General features: G+C 49.6%; 1 protein-coding gene across 1 annotated transcript in view; it reads left to right on the forward strand.

Moving 5' to 3' along the window:
• The window catches only part of Coro2a (coronin 2A), a 58030-nt gene that overhangs the window by 26005 nt on the left and 12651 nt on the right, over positions 1–19374 (forward strand). The window contains exons 2-3 of the mRNA XM_052716161.1: positions 2194–2394; positions 17535–17651. Of these exons, the coding sequence (XP_052572121.1) occupies positions 2194–2394; positions 17535–17651 (318 nt within the window). The remainder of the gene's footprint in view (positions 1–2193; positions 2395–17534; positions 17652–19374) is intronic.

A 19374-nucleotide genomic window follows, 5' to 3' on the forward strand; every position in this document is an offset into this window, starting at 1 on the left:
TGCACTCTGTTGGGTAGCAAGCCAAGGGTTTTAGTCTGAGTGTGGGTGCACCCCTGATCATGTTTTATTGTGTTAATTCTTGATCTTTGAGGATCACTTTCAAATAAAGTAGTTTGGCTTGCTTGGGTTTTGTGAGACAGAGTCTTGTTGAGTAGCCCAGGGTAGCTTTGAATTTGCTGTGTACCTCAGGCTGGCCTTGAATTCCCTGTGTAGCTGGAGCCGACTTTAAACTCTTGACCCGAGTGCTGGGATTTGGTGGGTGCCAGCACACCTGTCTTGCCCTTCCAATCTCCCTCTAATAACCAGGCTATGATAGAAAGTGGTGGTCCAGACCCTCCCACAAAGCACTTACAGGGAGCGGCCTCTGTGCCCACAAGGTCAGATTTTAAGAGGAAGAAACAAAAGAAAAACCTGAGAGAGCAGATGTGGAATGTCTCTGGCAATAGCAGACTCCAGCTCAGCCCACCCGTCCTCAAACCGAATCAGGTAAAGTCCTCCTCACCATGAGGCCACCTACAGTGGCCCTAGGGACTGTGTACTCCATTGGATGATTTGTGCCCCTCCCAACTTGGGTTCCATTTCAGCTACCTGCAGGGCTGGGTGAAGAAGGGGCCTTGGAGAGCAGGAAGGAAGATCTGTGGTTCACTCCCACATTCCCACCCCGCCCCCCAGCAACATCACCCACACAGGTGCACATGCACACATCACGGGAAGACATTTGGCTTTGACTTCCCACAGTTGCTGCTCGTACCAGTCACATGGCTTCCCCTGCACCTCCAATTACCATCCTCCAATGGGGATGGTACTCCCCGCCTTCCTCTCAGGAGGGCTGTAGGGGATGAGGCAGCCCCCCATTCCACAGCCAAACGTTGGGAAATTACCCCCCCCCCCCCCCGTAGGGAGGGTGTTTCACCTAGAGTCAACTAAAGCCTTTTCAGGGTGGAGATTTCCAGCCCCCAGCCTGATCCCATGGCATCCAGCCACTGGGCACACACAGGATGGCAGCAGAGTCCCGAGAAGGCTGCTGTGGAGGGATGTAGGCCCTGCCTAATGCCTGCCAGCAGGGGAAGTGAAACTGCTGAGTCATCAAAGCCACCCGTGAAGGCAGCGGGGGTCCTTGAGCACACCTGGGCCAAGGCCAGAGCCCCAGGAGCTCCCTGGTGAACGCAGGGCTCATGCCCAGGTGTGCACAGGGTCGGTCACGCAATACAGACACTCCCGTGCTGCACGCAGAGGGCCTGACCTGACTGGATGCCGTCCTCCCCCCGCTTCTGTAACCTCTCCCCCATTTCAAAGGTCTGGACAAACCTTGACAGTGGAAATAAGGGCCGGGTGGGGCAGCTGGGTATTGGCAGTCACTTTGCTCTGCACTGGGTGGTTTCATCCATGGAGGCCAGCAGCTCCCTTTCCAGAGGGGAGGCACAAGTCTGTGAGGCAGGTCCTTGTGTCGTCCCTTTTTTTTGGTTGGCTTTTCGAGACAGGGTTTCTCTGTATAGTTTTGGCATCTTTCCTGGAACTCACTCTGTAGCCCAGGCTGGCCTCGAACTCACAAGGGATCCACCTGGCTCTGCCTCCCGAGTGCTGGGATTAAAGGCGTGCGCCACCACCGCCCAGCATGCCATCCCATTTTATAGACAAGAAAATGGAGACTCAAGGGTTAAGTCATTTGTCCATCGTAGTGAGGCAAAGTGGGAACTGGAGGCCAGACTGGCTGGCTACAGAGAGCACACTGGTTCTCATTTAGTTGGCAGGAGAGCTTGTCTGGTGAGAAGAGTTGGGGGTGGGGGCTGTAGCGAATATTCTGTGGTCCCTCTGCTTTGGGGGGTTCATACTTGAAAAAACTGAAAAGTCTTAATATATCAGCAAACAGGTCAATAATAATGACTCACAGCCTCCTCTGTAACCACAGTGATAGTCTGCTCACCTGGCTGTCCTTCACAGTAGACCACTACCTTTGCAGAATTGGCCACTGTCACCAGGCTCGGTGGCACAAACTATAATCCTAGCACTCAAGAGGTTAAGGCAAAACAATCATGAGTTCAAGGCCAGCCTGGCCTACACAGTGAGTTCCAGGCCAGCCTGGTCTACGTACTGAGACCTTGCCTCCAAAAAGACCCAGCAATGAGACCTGACCACTGCCCCGGCTGTACCGGTTAAGTAGCCTCACACCGTTGGTCCCTCCGTCCCCTGCAGATGTCATGGCACCCCCAGTACCGCAGCTCCAAGTTCCGGCATGTCTACGGCAAGCCCGCCAGCAAAGAGAACTGCTACGACTCGGTGCCCATCACACGCAGCGTCCATGACAACCACTTCTGTGCCGTGAACCCCCATTTCATCGCTGTGGTCACTGAATGCGCCGGCGGGGGCGCCTTCCTTGTCATCCCCTTGCACCAGGTAAGGACCCTAGTGATCACAGGGCCCAGACCCATCTCTAGAGGCCGGCAGGACAGATGGAAAAGGTAGGGAGCCCCGTCCGGATGTGACTGAAGGCCTGGCCTGCTTTCCTAGTGTGTGAGCTTCCGACAGCCGGGTCTGTGACTCTTCGTCTCCTTCTTGGGAAAAGTCATCATCCTGAGAGTTGACCATCCAGCAGCTGGCCTGGCTACTTCTAGGACCTTCTCCCCTCCATGCGGAACAGTGCTCACTCCACATTTTTCTTTCTTGAATGAAATATAATTATTAGCACATTGCTGGGCTCATGTGAAATTGGGAAAATTGCCAAGGCCGCCTCCCCTTGCTGAGAGGTGGAGATGGGAGGCACGGAAACATGTACTGGGCTAGCTCCTGCGCTGGAGAGGTAAACATCAGGCAGCGGGGAGAACACTTATGCAGCCAGCAGTGGAGCATGAGCCATTGTTACTCAGTGTTTGGATCTGCAGAGGGACAGCTTCAGATAGATCACCCTAATAGCGGATCTTGGCGGGACAGCAGTTCTGAGCCTGCCTTTGGCAGACCTCCTGAAGAGGCCTGGGAGAGAGGGGGACTCCCAGGCTGTGCTTCTACCTCACGGCAGAAGAGGCTGGGAAGCCAGACCTCAGGAAAGCAGCCCACAGACTCAGATCAGGTAACTGGGAAGTCACAAAGACTGGTGAGCAAGAGTCTGCGGGAACGTAAGAAACAGACCTAGAGCACTGGAGGACCTGCGCAGTCCAGGCCCCGAGTGAGATGAGTTCAGAGATAGCTTTCCTCGTCACAGTGACAGTAGACATTTGAAATGTTTGCTTGCTTGCTTCTTTGTGACCGGGTCTCCTGTAGCCCAGCTCTTGAACTCTGTGTAGCCAAGATTGGCCTTGACCTCATCCTCCTCAGTTCACCTCCCGAGTATGAGTTACAGGTGTGTGTCACATTTCCAGATAATTTATAAGCCAAAGGGGGAATCAAACTGAAAATTTTTGTTATTGTTTCCTTATTTATTTAGGGTGCATGCATTCCTCCGTGTGTACGTGCATGCCACAGCACAAACGTGGAAGTCAAAGGGCGGCTTCCAGGAGTCAGTTCTCACCCTCAGCTCGCTGAGGTGGGGGTCTCCATTGTTGTGCAGCTTACTCCAGGCTAGCTGGCCCTCCAGCTTCTAGCTGATTCTCCCATCTTCTTCCTCCATCTCCTAGGATGCAGACGAGCACTACCACATCCAGTTCTTGTTTGTTTGTTTATTTGCTTTGTTTTTCAGTTTTTTTTAGACAGGGTCTCACTAAGTAGCCTTGGTAGCCTGGGGATCGCCTGGTACTTGCTAGGTAGACCAAGCTGACCCCAGTCATGGAGATCTGCCTGCCTGTGCTTCTCCAGTACTGGGATTAAAGTTGTGGGCCGTCACACCCAACACTTTAGCTTTTGTTTTCTGGGGACAGGTATTCTTTCTGTAGCCTTGGCTGTTCTGTAGACCAGGCTGGCCTCAAACTCAGAGATCCGCCTGCCTCTGCCTCCTGAGTGCTGGGAGTAAAGGCGTGCACCACCGCCTCCTGGCCACATTAGCTTGTTATGTGGGTTCTGGGAATTGAACTCTGGTTGTCAGGCTTGTACAGCCTGAAGCATCTGGGCCCTTTGTCCTCCTGCCTGGATTGTGTTGTAGTTTCCCATTGACTTTAATCACAAGACGTGGTAACCCAAGATGCCCTAGAGGGTCCCCTGACTTGCTGGGCCACAGTCGGTAAGCTACTCTAACAAACCCCTTTGTGTGTATATATATATACACTCGACGAGTTCTGTTCCTCTAGAGAACCCTGATACATGCAGGTAGTGCATTTACCCGCCGAGCCGTCTCCCTGGCCCCAATTCCTTTTTCTTTTTTAAAATAGTGCTAGAGATCAAACTTTCTACGTGCTACATAAGTGCTCAGCCCCTGAGCTGCCTCCCCTGTGAAATGCAAACTTAAAATACTTGGAACTGAGTGATAATCAGATGTATCTAAAAACCCCTGGCATCCAGGGGACTGATCCAGCCGGGGAGGCACAACACTGGTGCTTCCATTAGAGAAGGAGAGGGCTGAAGTTAGTGAGGAAACAGTCAGCCTAAGAGCTGGGGTGTGTGTGTGTGTGTGTGTGTGTGTGTGTGTGTGTGTGTGTGTGTGAGAATAAATAGAGCAAACTCAAAGAAAGCTCAAGAAAAAAAAATGATGATAAAAGGCAGAAATCAGGGCAGGAGAGACGGCTCAGCCGTTAAGTGCCCATGCTGCCATTCCAGAGGACTCAAGTTTGATTCTCAGCATCCACTTCTGGCAACTCACAGTGCCTATAACCAGTCCCCCCAAGTAGCTGTGCAAACACACACACACACACACACACACACACACACACACACACACACACACACACACACTTTTTAAAAAAAAGCAGAAATCAAGGAATGATAACTCAAAGATGCATTAGAAAATTTTTTTTTTTTTTTTTTTGGTTTTTCGAGACAGGGTTTCTCTGTGTAGCTTTGTGCCTTTCCTGGGACTCACTTGGTAGCCCAGGCTGGCCTCGAACTCACAGAGATCCGCCTGGCTCTGCCTCCCGAGTGCTGGGATTAAAGGCGTGTGCCACCACCGCCCGGCTAGAAAATATTTTTTACACACACAAAAAAAAAACCAACAACCCTGAAAGATTAAACTGAGCAGCCACTGGAAAAACTGACTGACAGCGAGGGAGATCATCCAGAGGCACCAGGAGCGCAGAGACAGTTCACCCAGCAGCAGAGCTGTGAAGCCAGAAGGACCCTGACGTGATCAAGTGGAGGGCAGTCGTCTGAAAACATGGGTGAAATGGGCAGACTCCTGGCATTCCTGATTCAAGTAGGAATCAAAAGCCTGGACGACCCTGTAACCATTAACAAACTGAGCGATAAACACTTCCCTCAAAGAAATAATAGAAAGAGGTGGTAAATCGTGAAATAGAAAAAAGATGTTTGCTTTAAATGTGTGTGTGTGTCTGTCTGTCTGCCTGCCTGCCTGTCTGTCTGTCTGTGCACGTGGAAACCAGAGGCTCAGGCCCTGGAACTGGAGTTGTAGTTCTTAGCTGCCTGATTCGGGTCCTGCAAACCAAACTCTTGAGTCCTCTCCGAGAGTGGTCTTCACTGAGCCATCTCTCAAACACCACCCCTCCCCACTTTTTGAGACAAGGCCTTACTCTGCAGCCTACGCTGGCCTCAGAATCATGGCAGTCATCCTACCTCTGCCTCCTGAGGGCTGGGATTGCAGGTGTGAGCCGCCACACCCAGCTGAGGATGTAGCTCTGTTGGGAGAGTTCGTGCTAACGTGCATGAAGCCGGGAGGGAGCTCCATTCCAGTGCTGCATAAACCCTGCGTCATTGTACACACCTGTGATCCCAGCACTCGGAAGTGAGGTCACCAGGGTAGACCTAAGATCATCCTCGGCTACACAAGGAGATTCAGGCCAGCCTGGACTGCACGAGACCTTCTCAAAAACAACAACAACAACAACAAAAAAAAAACAGAAGAAAGAGTAAGCAATCGCGTGAGTGTGGGAGCATTGTTCATGTTATTACCACGTGGAAAAAACCCTGTACCAGTAGATAAGTTACGGTCCACAGTACTTAACATACATAGCTGCCTACAACACAATCTGGCATTGAAATGACAAAGTTCAGACTCTGTCATTCCATTTCCCTGAAATTAAAAACAGTTGTACCATAAGGACCGAATAATTAAGTGGTAAATTTCCAAAGAAAAACAAGTTCGGGAACACCCTGAAAACCTAGACACTAGTCCCTCCTGCGGCGGGGAGTGGCTGTGAAGTCAGGCACCTCAAAGGTTCCTACACTCTGGTGATGGCTCCTGCCGTGACCTGGGAGGGCCAGTCGTGTTTATCTATTGATTTATTGCCCAAATGTTCATGCGACTGAACATTTCAAGTCCATGCACTCTGGGGCACGTTTGTTGCATTTTACATATATAAATACACATAAGAACAATGCCAGGGCACTGGCTGCTCTTCCAGAGGACCCAGGTTCAATTCCAGCACCCACATGGCAGCTTACAACTGTCCGTAACTCTAGTTCTAGGGGATCACACAGACAGACATGCAGAAAAAACACAATGCACATAAAAATAAATAATTTTTAAAGATAGAGAGAGAAAAAAGAAAATGAGGCAACTATTTAAAAAAAAAAAAAAGTCCTACAAAGCTTCCTAGGAAGTGATTACTCTAAACTGTTATGAACTCTTCCAGAAATAGGGAAAGGGACTGCTCCCTGTCGTGTTCTGGGACACCCGTGTAACCTTGATTCCAGAACCACACAAGGACGGACTAAGAAATGTGCAGATCAGCTGCACTCCGGAAGAGGAACGAAACCTGATTGTCCAGGGTGTCCTAACTACAGAGAAGATCTGTCTGGGCTGGGAGAGTGGCTCAGTTAGGAGAGAGCCTGCTTGCCTGCTGTTCCTGAAGCTCCGGGTCCAATCCCAGCACCCCAGACACTGGGCATAGTGGAGCACGCCTATAATCCCAGCATCTGGGATGTGCAGGCAGCAGGAGGCTCAGACCTCAAAGGTTATGTAGCAAGTTCAGGGTCAACCTGGGATACATGAAGAGACAGTGTTTCAAAAAAAGGAAGGAAGTTACATCTGGGTCAAGGCGGATTTATGCCAGAATCTAAAGGTGGCTTGCTAGGGAAATCGTCATTTAACAGCTGAAAGGGGGCACTTACAGTTATCCCCAGGGATGCAGAAAGAGGTTGGGTAAGGCTCAGTTGGAGCAGTTTCAGTCTGTCGTTCACTGGCCCTGTTACTTTTGGGCCTTCGGGACGGCGGCACATCACAGGGGAAGCGCGTGCCAGGTAACTCTGCTCACCGATCACCAGCAAGCCAAAGCCCAGAGCACCACCATCCCTTTCCTTTTGTGAGACAGGATCTCTCAGTACAGGCCACACGAGGCCCAAGCTTGCAATCCTCCTGCCCCAATCTCCTGAATGCTGGGAGATTCTACACCTCCCACCCCAGTCTCCTTGTGGGGGCATAGCCCCAGGGATCTAAAGGCCTCCTATGAGGCCCTTCCTCCTCAAGACTACCACATCCCAGTCACACCTACCTGGGACCTTATCTTCGGCACAGACCTTTGAGAACCACTCCAGACCCAAAGTATAGCACTAGGAATAAAAGGTAATTGTGTAATGCTGTAAACATGGAAAATTTGCAAGTGCAGGTGAATGAACTCCTGGTTATCTTGTACGTGGCTTTCCAGTTATTAACCTTCGCCAAATTGTCGTGAGTGTTTTTGTGTGTGTGTATGCGTGCATGGTGCTTGGAAACAGTTATAGTTCTAACCCTTCACCCCTAAATACTACCCATCAGTCATCTACTATAAGACCAGGACCATTCTTTTATATAACTATTTCCTGGAAATTTAACAAGCTGTGATGGTATGAGAGCATCCAGTCCAAATTCCAATCCCGTTCATCATCCCAACCCTTACACCATTTTTTCAACCTGATCTAGACTCCAGTTCGGGACCCCACATTATATTTAATTGTCTCCTTGTCTTCTTTTAAGGATCTTAAATGTTTTGTATTTTGTAGATTGTGACTAAATTTAGATTGTCAGGCTGTGGCCTCATGATTAGACTCATTTGTGTATTTGCAGTAGGAATATCACACACTCAGTGTTGTGCCCTTCTGGTTCGTTGTGGAGAGTGGTGTCCTCTTGCCCACTGTTGGACTGCTAGCTTTGGTAAAAAGTGCCAACATGCATGGCACACATAAAAGGGGATAGTTATGAGCATCCTGTTGAAAAGCAATGGCCTGTGATGGTTGGTGAGCTGACTCGTGGGTAAAGGTGACTGTCATCAACCCTGGCAACCTGAGTTCAGTCCCTGGCACCCAAATGGAGGAAGGAGAGAACTGACTCCTGAAAAACATCTCTCACTTCCACCCATGTACTACGGCATGTGTCCAAACACACAATAAATAATAAATAAATATAATTACAAAATGTAAACAGAATATGTAGTCCGTGATTTAAAAAATAGCATTTGGAAACTGGACGGTGGTGGCACATGCCTTTAATCCTCGCACCTGGAAAGCAGAGGCAGGTGGATCTCTGTGAGTTCGAGGCCACCCTGGTCTAGATCCAAAACTAGCACCAAAACCACACAGAGAAACCCTGTCTCGAAAAAGAAAATAAAAACAAAAACCAAAAAAACCAAAGTATACCTATAAATAAACAAGCCAGCTTTAGGAGAAAATTACAGAGCATTATTGAAGGACTCATAAAAGTCGGCATGAATAACTGGAAATATTTACCGTGTTCGTGAGTAACCACTCAGTAGCTCAAGAAGAAACTTGAGCTGATCTGCCTGCCTCCACCTCCCCTGTTCAGGGATTTCATAAAGGCCTGTTCCCCAGGCCCATACATTCTCCTTTCCTAAAATACACCCCCACCCCCCAGCGTGTTTCTTGCTTAGGTCTCTGCCCTGGCTACTCAGGACTTCTGCTCCTCCCTCCCCATGTTAGGAGGTGGGGGAGGGCGGGCTTTGTTTACTGCCATATTGGGTTGCTGACTCAGAGTTGGCGCTTGCAGATTTTTCATTGACTGAGTAAATTACCTAACCATTGTTCATGCTGCTAAGCAGTGTGGTTCTAAATAGCAGAAGGAAGGACCCGACAGAGCTGTGGAGGACTCAGAGAACAGTTCAAAACACAGTCTGACCAGAACCGATGAGCAGTCTTTGAAAGTGAGGAAGGAAAGAGCGAGCCCCGGAGAAGCAGATTGGGCCCTGTGAAAAGGACCTTGACTGCCAGGGTGAGACATGGAAAATGCGTTCTAGGGAGCTGAAGGTTTACAAGCTGGAGAAGAGTGAGTCAGAGACTTGCAGGTCACTGCTCGAAGAATTGTTTACAGGTCGGGGTAGAGGGGCCTGGAAGCTGCTCATTTGCTGCAAGTTTCTCCCAAGCTCTGGGTACTTCTAAAAGGTTCTGTCCATCAGACGGTCTGCATTCTTCACTAATTAAGGAATTAGTTAGGGCAAGGGTGTAGCTGGGTAGGAGAGTCCACAAGGCTATGGACTCGATCCCCAGAGCGGATAAAAGAAAATGAACTGATTTTTAACGACTCAGATTCTTTCTAATTTACTACTGATGAGAATGTCAGCATGTTCAGTCAGTGGCTATCAAGTTTGTGTGGGGGATGATGACATGGGAGAGGGAGGGCCTGCTTCACACAGGATGGTCCAGGAAGGCCTTCTTTAGGAGATGCTCCTAGACAACGGCTTTGATGATAAGAAAGTGTTCAGGCGGAACCAGAAGCAAGTGCAAAGACCCTGAGTGCCTTTTGACCGACTCCCCACTGCTGCCATTCAGTATCACAACCTTGATGAGGGTGTCCAGGTATGTGTCACCCCACAGACCTGTCTCTGCCTTTCCATTGCCCAGCCACTCCTCCCCATCCCCACTTCCTCCTTAACCCCTGACTACCGTTGATCTGTTCTCCATTTCGTTACTCTTGTCATTTTAAGGCTGTGTAGACAGGACTGCAGAGTCCTGCAACTGTGGAGTTTGAATCATTTGGCACTGGGGACTGACCCTGAGGCCCCTTTAATCCATCAGCAAGCACTCCAGTGTAGCCCTGAGCTGCCCAGGAGTGCACACACACACACCCTGCCTGAACTTGGCTGTTTTCACTCAGGCACACAGTTCTCTGGACATCCATCTGTATGCCGGCTGGCCGGACAACTATCCAAAAGGGACAGGACACCCCACGACGATGTGTGAGGGTTTTCAGAGAAAGTTGCCCTCACCTGTCTTTACGGCAGCTGAGTATATGATCTTGTGCTGTTACAGCTCTCAAAGGATATAATTTACAAGATTTGAAAATGAAGCGAAGCTTAAAATTTGAAGTTTAAAGCTAAGTAAGATATATGTCCTGGGTTATTTATGTTTCTCAAAGAATTTTCTTTTGGAAATGAAATCCCGAGGTGTGTTGTTTAAGATGAGGAAGGATACTGCCCAAGGTCCCGGACGTTCTGGCCCTGAGTGAGCAGAGTTCACTGTGGCTCTTTTATTTTGTTTTAAGGGATGTTGAGACAGGGTACCTATGTAGCCCCGACTGTTCTGGAACTCAATATGTAGATCAGACTTGTCTGAAACTCACAGAAATCATCCTGCCTCTTCCTCCTGAGTGCTGGAATTAAAGGCATGCACCACCATGACCAGCTAGCAGTTGCTTGTTTGGTTTGGTTTGGTTTGGTTTGGTTTGGTTTGGTTTGAGCCCTGGCTAACCTGGAACTCTCTGTGTAGACCAGGCTGGCCTTGTACTTGTGATGATCTGTCTGCCTCTACCTCCCAAATGCTGAGACTAACAGAGTACATCACCATACCTGATTTCTTCCTTCCTTTCTTCCTTCCTTCCTTCCTTCCTTCCTTCCTTCCTTCCTTCCTTCCTTTCTTTTGTTGTTTTCAACATTCTTATTTGAGATGCTTTTCAGAAAACACACATCCCTGTAAGCAGTTTTGGCTTTATGAGTTTTCTTGAAATTTCTTGACTCTCAGCCATCAGGAAAGACAAACTAGATCTTTAAGGGGGCTTCTCTATCTCCTCACGTACCCTCAATTTTCCATGTGTATATTGTCTCAGTTGCTTGTTTCGATGAGGTATTTAACTGTTCACCCACTAAAAGTAGGAGCTACGGATGAAGCTGATGGAGAGTCCTTCCCTATCATACATGAGGCACTGGACCCAAACCCTAGCATCTCTCTCTCTCTCTCTCTCTCTCTCTCTCTCTCTCTCTCTCTCTCTCTCTCTCTCTCTCACACACTCACTCACTCTCTCTCGCTCTCTCTCAAACAAATACACACAAAAACATGCACGTACACACACAAGCGCGCGCACACACACACACTTGGTATTCTAGAAATTCTGTCCACCCTGTAATCCCAGCACTTGGAAAGCTGAAGCAGAAGGATCAACCCAACCTGGGCTACAAAGGGAGAGCCTGTCCAACAACAAAACTAAGCAAGCCGTCTCTTGATTTCAGTTCAAGGTAGTTCTGAGTGGAGCTGCCTCTCTGTAATCAGTTCTCTGGGTGAATGCCCAAGACAGTTGCTGGATCATAAGCTAGCTGTGAACTTAATGTTCTCAGAAACTACAGGGTAATTGTGGCAGCACACACCTGCCACAATATAAACCCAGTAATCCAAAGACTGAGGCAGGAGGATTGCTGAGAGTTTAAGCCTGGCCTCGATCACATAGCAAGAGCTTAGCTTCAAAACAAAGCAAATTAAACTTTTCACAACTGTTTTTCTTCCTGGTGGGTGGGTGGGTGGGTGGATATTGAGACAACGTCTAGCACTGTAGCCCAGGCTAGTCTAGAACTCGCTATGTGTCCCATATGGCCTTGAAGTCCTCCTGTCTCAAAGAGTGTTGGACTTACAGGTATGAGCCACCTGTAATGACCATGTAATTTCCCCCATTACAATGCTGCATGAAAGCCACTTACATTGTAAACACACCTTTGCTGAGCATCTGAAATACAAATTTAACTGGATGTCCTGCTTTTTTCTTTTCTTTTATCTTTAGGGCAGGGCCTCCCTATGTAGCCCAGGCTAGCCTCAAGCTTGTGGTCTTCCTTGCCTCATCTTCCCAAAGACTGAGATTACAGGTGTGGGCCACCACCCCTGGCCACATCCAGTGTTTCTGAGCAGGCACTGAATAGAGAAAGGGACAGGAACCCACCTGTGCCCCATCCCTCAGAACTCAACAGCACAGCAGCCCTTTTCTCATAGTGAGTGAAGGGTATTGTGCATGCTGGGGCCTCACCCACACTGCTGGGAGGAAGCATTGTCCCTCGTCCAGATTTGGTGGGGGTGCCCTGTGCGCCATAGATGAGAAGCCTGGGGCTAGGTGTGACTAGAAAGCTGCCTGTTCTCAAAGTCCCTGGGGCTGAAGAGCATTGGCTGTTTATGCACTGGCTCCTCACTGGTTACCAGGGATTGCAGACGGGCCAGGCCCAGAGCACCAGGATTGGTGAAAGGCTACATAGGCCAGTGCCCTACTGAAAGTGCAGGGGAGGGCCCGGCTTGGGAGACGTCTGACCTTGTCACAGCCTCCTGTCCTAGGTGTTACCAGAGTGCTAGGCTGTCCCAAGCAGAGATTCGAGGCCCAGAAAGGGTGCCACCTCAGGCAAGGTGCCTCTCCCCTCTGCACTGGGCAGGGAGCCTGTGGAGGAAGGGCAGAGGGTGAGTTTCACAACCTACCCTGCAGCCTTGGCAACCAAAGCCTGCTGGGGTACAAAGGGGAATGGAAGGTGTGGGCAGAAACGGCCTGGAGCCTCCACACGGGGACAGAACGGGCTTCTGGGCCTGTACCAGAGCCTCCCATGGCACTAGGGGTGTGGACTCAGGGTGAGGTATGGAGGAAGAGAGGAGAAAACAGGCAGTGCCAGGGAGGTAAGCCCTGGGACACTGCTGCCCAGGGACCAGATCGAAGGCGCCCAGGGCCTGAGGACCAGATGATTCCCAAGACTGTGCTGGACTAGAGGTAATAGGAAGGACAGTCCACTGGGTCCTCAGAGAGAGACTGCCGCTTCTTGAGCCAGCGTAGGTAGTAGTGCATCTATGTTCCTGAACACATGTATGTGTGTGTGTCTGTCTGTGCCGATGTGCATATGTGTGTGTATCTGTATGCATGTATCTGTCTATCCGTGTGTGTGTGTGTGTGTGTGTGTGTGTGTATGTTCATGCATATGTCTGTCTCTCTGTGTCTTTTTTGTGCATGTATGCAAGTGTATGCATGTGTACATGCATGTGTGAATGTACATATGCCTGCCTATATGCACATATGTGGCTGTGTGTGCATGCATATATATATGTACACGTGTATATTGGGGGGGTGTGTATGTGTGTGTGTGTGTGTGTGTGTGTGTGTGTATGCATGTATGCACATTTGTATGTGTGTTTAACTCTACCCCCACCCCGGAACAGTTTGTTCTCACACTAAGTATATCCCGGGGCCCTGGAACATACCAAGCAACAATTAAAGTTGGGTGTGTTTGGGGTGTAGCCCAGTGGTAGTAGAGGCTGCCTAGCATGTATGCCACCTCAAGTTCCCTCCCCTGCACCCTACAGAGCTTTGGTTGGATAGTTGTGATGGGCTCAGATGAAGTGATACTGGTTTGTGAAGTGTTGTGTCCCAGGCAAGTTCTCAGCCCATAGCTGTACATGTCTCCTCACACCCCCACTACCAGTGAATTTTTTTTGCTGCCCCTGTTCTGTAGAGAGAGAAACCAGGGTCCTGAGCAGAGCCCAGAGGCCCAGCTTGAACAGTAATGAGCAGTATAGTGGGGATGCGGGTCCGACCCCAGGAGGCGGGAGTCAGCCAAGCCACAGCCATACTGCGTGACTTCTCTGCCTCTTCTCCCATCCTTGCCTTCCAGTCTCCACCTTGCAACAGAGGTGTTTGAAGCCGTTGGCTTACTGTTGTAGCCGTGTGCCATGGCTCTGTGCAGCCCTCCCCATCCCAGGAACTGAATCTGTCGCTGCCCTATCCCCACCCCTCCATTCTGCCCTCTCCACCTGCCCCCTGGTGGCTCATAAGCCTCCACAAGCTTAGCAGCCTGCTCCTGTGACCGGCCAGGCTTCTCTGTGGTTTGAGAGTCACCCGGACTTAAAGCTTGTGTCCCAGTACACCAGAGGCCCAGCCCTGGCTGAGTGCTGATCTAATGGACAGAAGGTAGAAATGGCCTCCTCATTATAAATGTCCCTCCCTGACAGGCTTTTAGCAGCCCAGTCAATAGCTTCAGACTAATGTCACTAGTGCCTGGGTCTTCAGTGACACAGCCAGCCCCTGAGGGTGCAGGAGGAGAATGGACTGATGGGACTTCTGCTCTGAGGACCCCACAGGAACTCAGCTCCAGTGGTCAACCCAGCCCTGAAGCTGCAGGCTCTGTGGGAGGTGAGGGTGTGGTATTAGTGGCCTCTTGGCAGCTTGCCTAGGGTTAACCCAAGACCTGACTGACAATTAGCATTTCCTGAGAAACCTGCAGGGCAGAAATGAGGGCCTGGCTCTGGGCCAGGGAACAGAGATAAAGGCCCGGAGCAATCAGGCCTATAGCAAAAGATTCTGTACTGCCATGCCCTTTGACCCAGGAAATGGTACAAGAAAAGGGAAACAATGTAGGAAGGGGGGTCAGGACACAAATTAGAGAAAACTAGAACTCCTCAGAACACAGGAAGCCCACTAGAGATTCATTTCAATTTGTTGGGCAGAGGCCTGGGCTCTAGCCTACCTCATTCCTCTAAGTCCCAATGACTCCGGGAGCGTCCCTCCTCTAGTCTGTGCTTGAGAGAACTGTGATCCATTAGTGATGCCTGCCACAGGTACAGCATTAGAAACCTGGTCTGTAAGCTCACCATTTCTACTCTCTGAAAATGCTTTGAACTTGTAGAACAAATATTTTGGCTAATCCTGGAAGGACCATCTTTTCAGAAATTTTATAGTTCCATTTGTACTGTTTAAGACAAATTCTCATTTCACAGCCCTGGCAGATCTGGGACTTGCTAGGTAGACCAGACTATGTTTAGCCTAGGGACAGTCCTGCCTCTGCCTCCCAAGAGCTGGGATGACAGAAATAAATGCTTTTTGTTTTAATTGTCAAAGATATGGAAAATTGCTTAAAAAAATAACAAAGATAGTGTGGTCACATAACCCCAGCATTTAGGAAGCAGAGTTGAGGATTAAAAGTACAAAACCAGCCTTGGCTACATAACAGGTTGAAAAGCCAGCCTGGGCTACATAACAGGTTGAAAGCCAGCCTGGGCTACAAAAGATCCTATTGCAAAAAAAAAAAAGGAAAAAGTTGATGATATAAGAAGTCTGTGTGTCTCATTATCTGCAACTACAGCTGTTAGTGCATGTTCTTCTGCTTTTTATTCTTGGCTTTGGGATAGAGATGATCGCAGGTGTGGCTGCTGGTGCTCAGCATTTGCTTCAGCTCCCTCCTCCCTGCTGGGCTGTCTCACCTGACCTATGTAGTCCTACAAGGAGGAGATGGTTAGAGTGCCAGCCTGACTCTTGCACATCCTTATTCCTTGGTGGTGGTAAGGTGTGAGCCCAGAGTCTTCAGCATGCTCGGCAGGGGCTCTACCTCTGAGTTAGAGTTCCTACCCTGTTTTCCACTTTGTAAAATTTGGAGACCCACCAAGTTTCCCAGGCTGGCCTTGAACTTGTCATCTTCCTACTTCAGCTTCATGAGCAGCCTGTACCCCGAGCTTGGCTTCATGTTTGTTTTGTCTGGACCATTTGAGAGTAAGTTACACACACAATAACAATTTCCTTAGCATATTTCTTATATAAAGCCAGTAAGTTTAACATTTCAGTATTTCACATGAGACATTGTTTTTTCAAATGTGTCAGATAATGTCGCTAATGTCTAGAGAGAAGCCTGGTGGCATATGCCTGTAGTCCTAACACTCCAGAAGCTGTGACAAGAGGGTTGCTGTGAGTTCAAGCCCATCCTGGTCTACAGAGAGTTCCAGGCTAGCTTGGGCTATAGAATAAGACTGTCTCAAAAAAAAAAAAAAAAAAAAAAAAAAAAAGAAAGAAAGAGAGAGAGAGAAAGAGAGAGAGAGAGAGAGAATCAAAACAATAAAATAATAATTAGACCCAAACAATCAAAGCTAAGCATGATACAGTAGGCCCGTCGTCCTCACCTGCAGTCTCAGAGCTCAGAAGGTAATGGTAAGGAGATCCAGAGATCAAGGTCATCCTTCCTGGCTACCTGAGGAGCCTGAACTAAAAGAAGACATAGTCTCAAAACAACACAAGCTGGGGACAGGACTGGAGAGATGGCTCAGTGGTTAAGAGCACTGGCTGCTCCTCCTGAGGATCCTGGATGATACCCAGGATCCACATGGCGACCCACAGCCATCTAAAACTCCAGTCCCAAAGGATCCAGTGCCCTTTTCTGGCCTCCATGGGTACATGGAGCACAGACAGACATGCAGGCAGAACACCCATACACACAAAATAAACGAAAATTTAAAATAATAATAAAAACAGAAAGGAAAGAGGAAGGAAGGGAGGGAGGGAGAGAACCACCCCCACCCTCGGCACTGGGCTTTTCAAATGCAGTCATCAGAGTTCTGTGTACCAGGTACCAGGCAGGGCGAAACTGCTCACACACTGAACCCATGTCTGAACATCATCCAAGTGGGATCCCTAGGCAGTACATGTACATGTGAGTGACCATCTCACTGTGTCGCCCAGGCTTCCTTTGGATTCCTGGGCCCAAAAGATCCTCCTTCCTCAGCCCCCTAAGTTGCCGAAAAAGCAGGCACATGCCACCAGTGCCTAACTAATATCTGGTTTTATGTTTATTTGAGTCCAGACTGACCTCAACTCTTGAATTTTCTGCCCAGCCTCCCCCGTGCTGGAATCACAGGTGTGTGCCACCTCACCTGTTGATAAGTAGCTCTTCATGCCCATTTCTTTCACTTAGGATAATGCTTTCAAGTTCACTGACAGTGTTCCTTTTTCCAGCTGAATAATATTCCACCACATAACTGTGCCGCACACTGTGCGTTCTGCTCATCACGCAGTGGGCATCGGGTTGCCTCCAATTTTTGGTTGTTGTAGACGGTGCTGCTGTGGATGCTGATGAATGAATTCCCAATGGATCCATGTTTTCGTTTCTCTTGGGGATATGTCTAGGAAGAGAACTGCTGGGTCACATGGTACCTCTTAGCATTTAACTTTGGAGGAACTGCCAGGCCATTAGCAGAAAGGACTGTACCACATTTGTTCCTGCAGCTATGTGGGAAGGAAAATGCCCTTACTGAGCACCTGCTGGGCACTGGGCCAGACCATTCCCATGGTCCTCAGTCCAGCCTGTGAAACACTCATTACATCCTCTGCCATACCAAGGAGGACAGGAAGGTTCAGAAAAGTGAAGTGATTCCCCCAGGGTCACCCAGGGCGTGGGGAGGTATGCCGCCTTAGATCTGCCCCTTACGTTTTCCTACTCTCTCAGTGATGACTGACTGACTAAGTGAAGAACGGGCGTCATCCCTCCAGACTTCTCTCCAATGCCTGTGACACTGTTTTGCAGACGGGAAAGTTGGACCCTCACTACCCCAAGGTCTGCGGGCACAGGGGGAACGTCTTGGACATCAAGTGGAATCCTTTTAATGACTTTGAGATCGCCTCCTGTTCCGAAGATGCCACGGTGAGTGCCAGTGCAGTGCTTACGGGGGCACGGGTGGGGGGGCATGCTGGGAGGAAGATGGCGGACAGGTTCCCAAGCCATCAGTGTCCAGGGCCCAGCTTTATCTCACTGATGGCTTCACAGGGAGGAAGTGAGAGGTGGAGGAGACATCATGGGTGTGTGGGACTTGGGGCCCATGATGCCTCTCTATGGGCCTCAGTTTTCCTCCCATAAAATGGGTGTAATACTTCTGCCCATCTCATGAAGACCCAGTGAGACTCATTTTCTGTGACATGCTGTGAAGGGACCAGAAATATCAGGCCATTCCATGTCACAGTGGATGAATGGGAGGGGCTTATATAAACGTAGACCCCAAAACACCCCAAGAGGCCAAGCCCACCAACACTCTCAAACTCCTAGATTCAAGCGATCCTCCTGCCCCAGCCTCCTGGAGAGCTGAGAGCATAGCCATCTTTGCTGCCCCCAACCTGAGCTCAAATTCCATGCCAGAAGCCCGTGCCTTGTCCCCACGATGTTCAGCATCGTTTATTATCCCTCTGGCACCTGCTTCAAAGATACAGTGGTTGTGACTTAAAAGGCCCAGTCGTGAACAAATAAAGTATGGCGGTCCTGAGACCCAGCTCATCGGGTAAAGGGCTTCCCACCAAGACTGGCAGCCTGAGTTTGATCCCCTCAGGCTCATGTGAAAGGAAAGAACTGACTCCCACAAGTTGTCCTCAGACCTCCATACATACACAGTGGCAAGTGTGCGCCCTAAAACATGCTCAGTGAGTAAATGAAATGTAATCAGATACAGATAAAAGCCACAGTCGCCATTTCTTGTGACCCCACTGTATTCTGACCACATCACACTGACCCCTTCACTCAGTCTTCCCAGCACCCCGACATGGTAGGGCATTTCTCTCATAGAAAAGCTGAGGATCAGAAAGGTACAGCAACTTACCCAAGGTTTGCACAGCACAGGCCCGAGCTGCCTTCAGACTGAGGCCTCTCAGACTTCAGAGCCTGTTCTCTGCCCCCTGACGGTGCCACGTCCCTCAAGAGAAATGACCACGCGCAGCAGAAGTGAGGGACTACCGGAAATGTCAGTGATGCAGGATGCTGAAATAGCTCCTCATTTAGATCAGGGCTGCCTGGCAGCTTAGACAAGAAGAGAAAGAGAAGTCATTATGGAAGGAAGCAGACTAGGAGGCAGGAGAGAAACTGAGGCAGAAAACTCCCAGGGCTGGGTGTGGTGCCCCATACCTGCAGTCCCAGCTCTTAGGAGGCTGAGGCAGGAAGATGTCAAGTTCAAGGCCAGCCCGGGTTGTATAGCAAGAGTGGCCCGAAACAGAAAGTTCCACGTAGGAGATGGCTGAGACACCTAAGTATGAAGGGACTGTCGATCAAGCCTGAGAATGCTGCTGGTCTCTAGCTAGCGGGACTTCTGCAAGACAGGGGTGGGTGAGGCAGCATGGCTGCCTCCTGAGGCCTGCCCTCTCAGGCCCGCTCTGAAGATCCCCTGAAAGATATTTTGGGGGACAGAAATGGAGTGTTTTGTTGTTGTTCTTTAATTTGGGGTGTTTGTTGAGATGGGGTTTCACAACATAGCCCAGGCTGACCTCGAACTTACAATCCTCCCACTGTAGAACCCCCTAGTGCTGAGATCGCAGGTGTGCACCACCACACCCTGCCTGATCTTCCTGAAATGCTTCTGGCCTGCGGCTGTCCCTTCTGGATGCTG

The sequence above is a fragment of the Peromyscus californicus genome, unplaced genomic scaffold, assembly GCF_007827085.1.
Source record: "Peromyscus californicus insignis strain IS unplaced genomic scaffold, ASM782708v3 Scaffold_5__1_contigs__length_169319896, whole genome shotgun sequence".
In the NCBI taxonomy this organism is placed as follows: domain Eukaryota; kingdom Metazoa; phylum Chordata; class Mammalia; order Rodentia; family Cricetidae; genus Peromyscus; species Peromyscus californicus.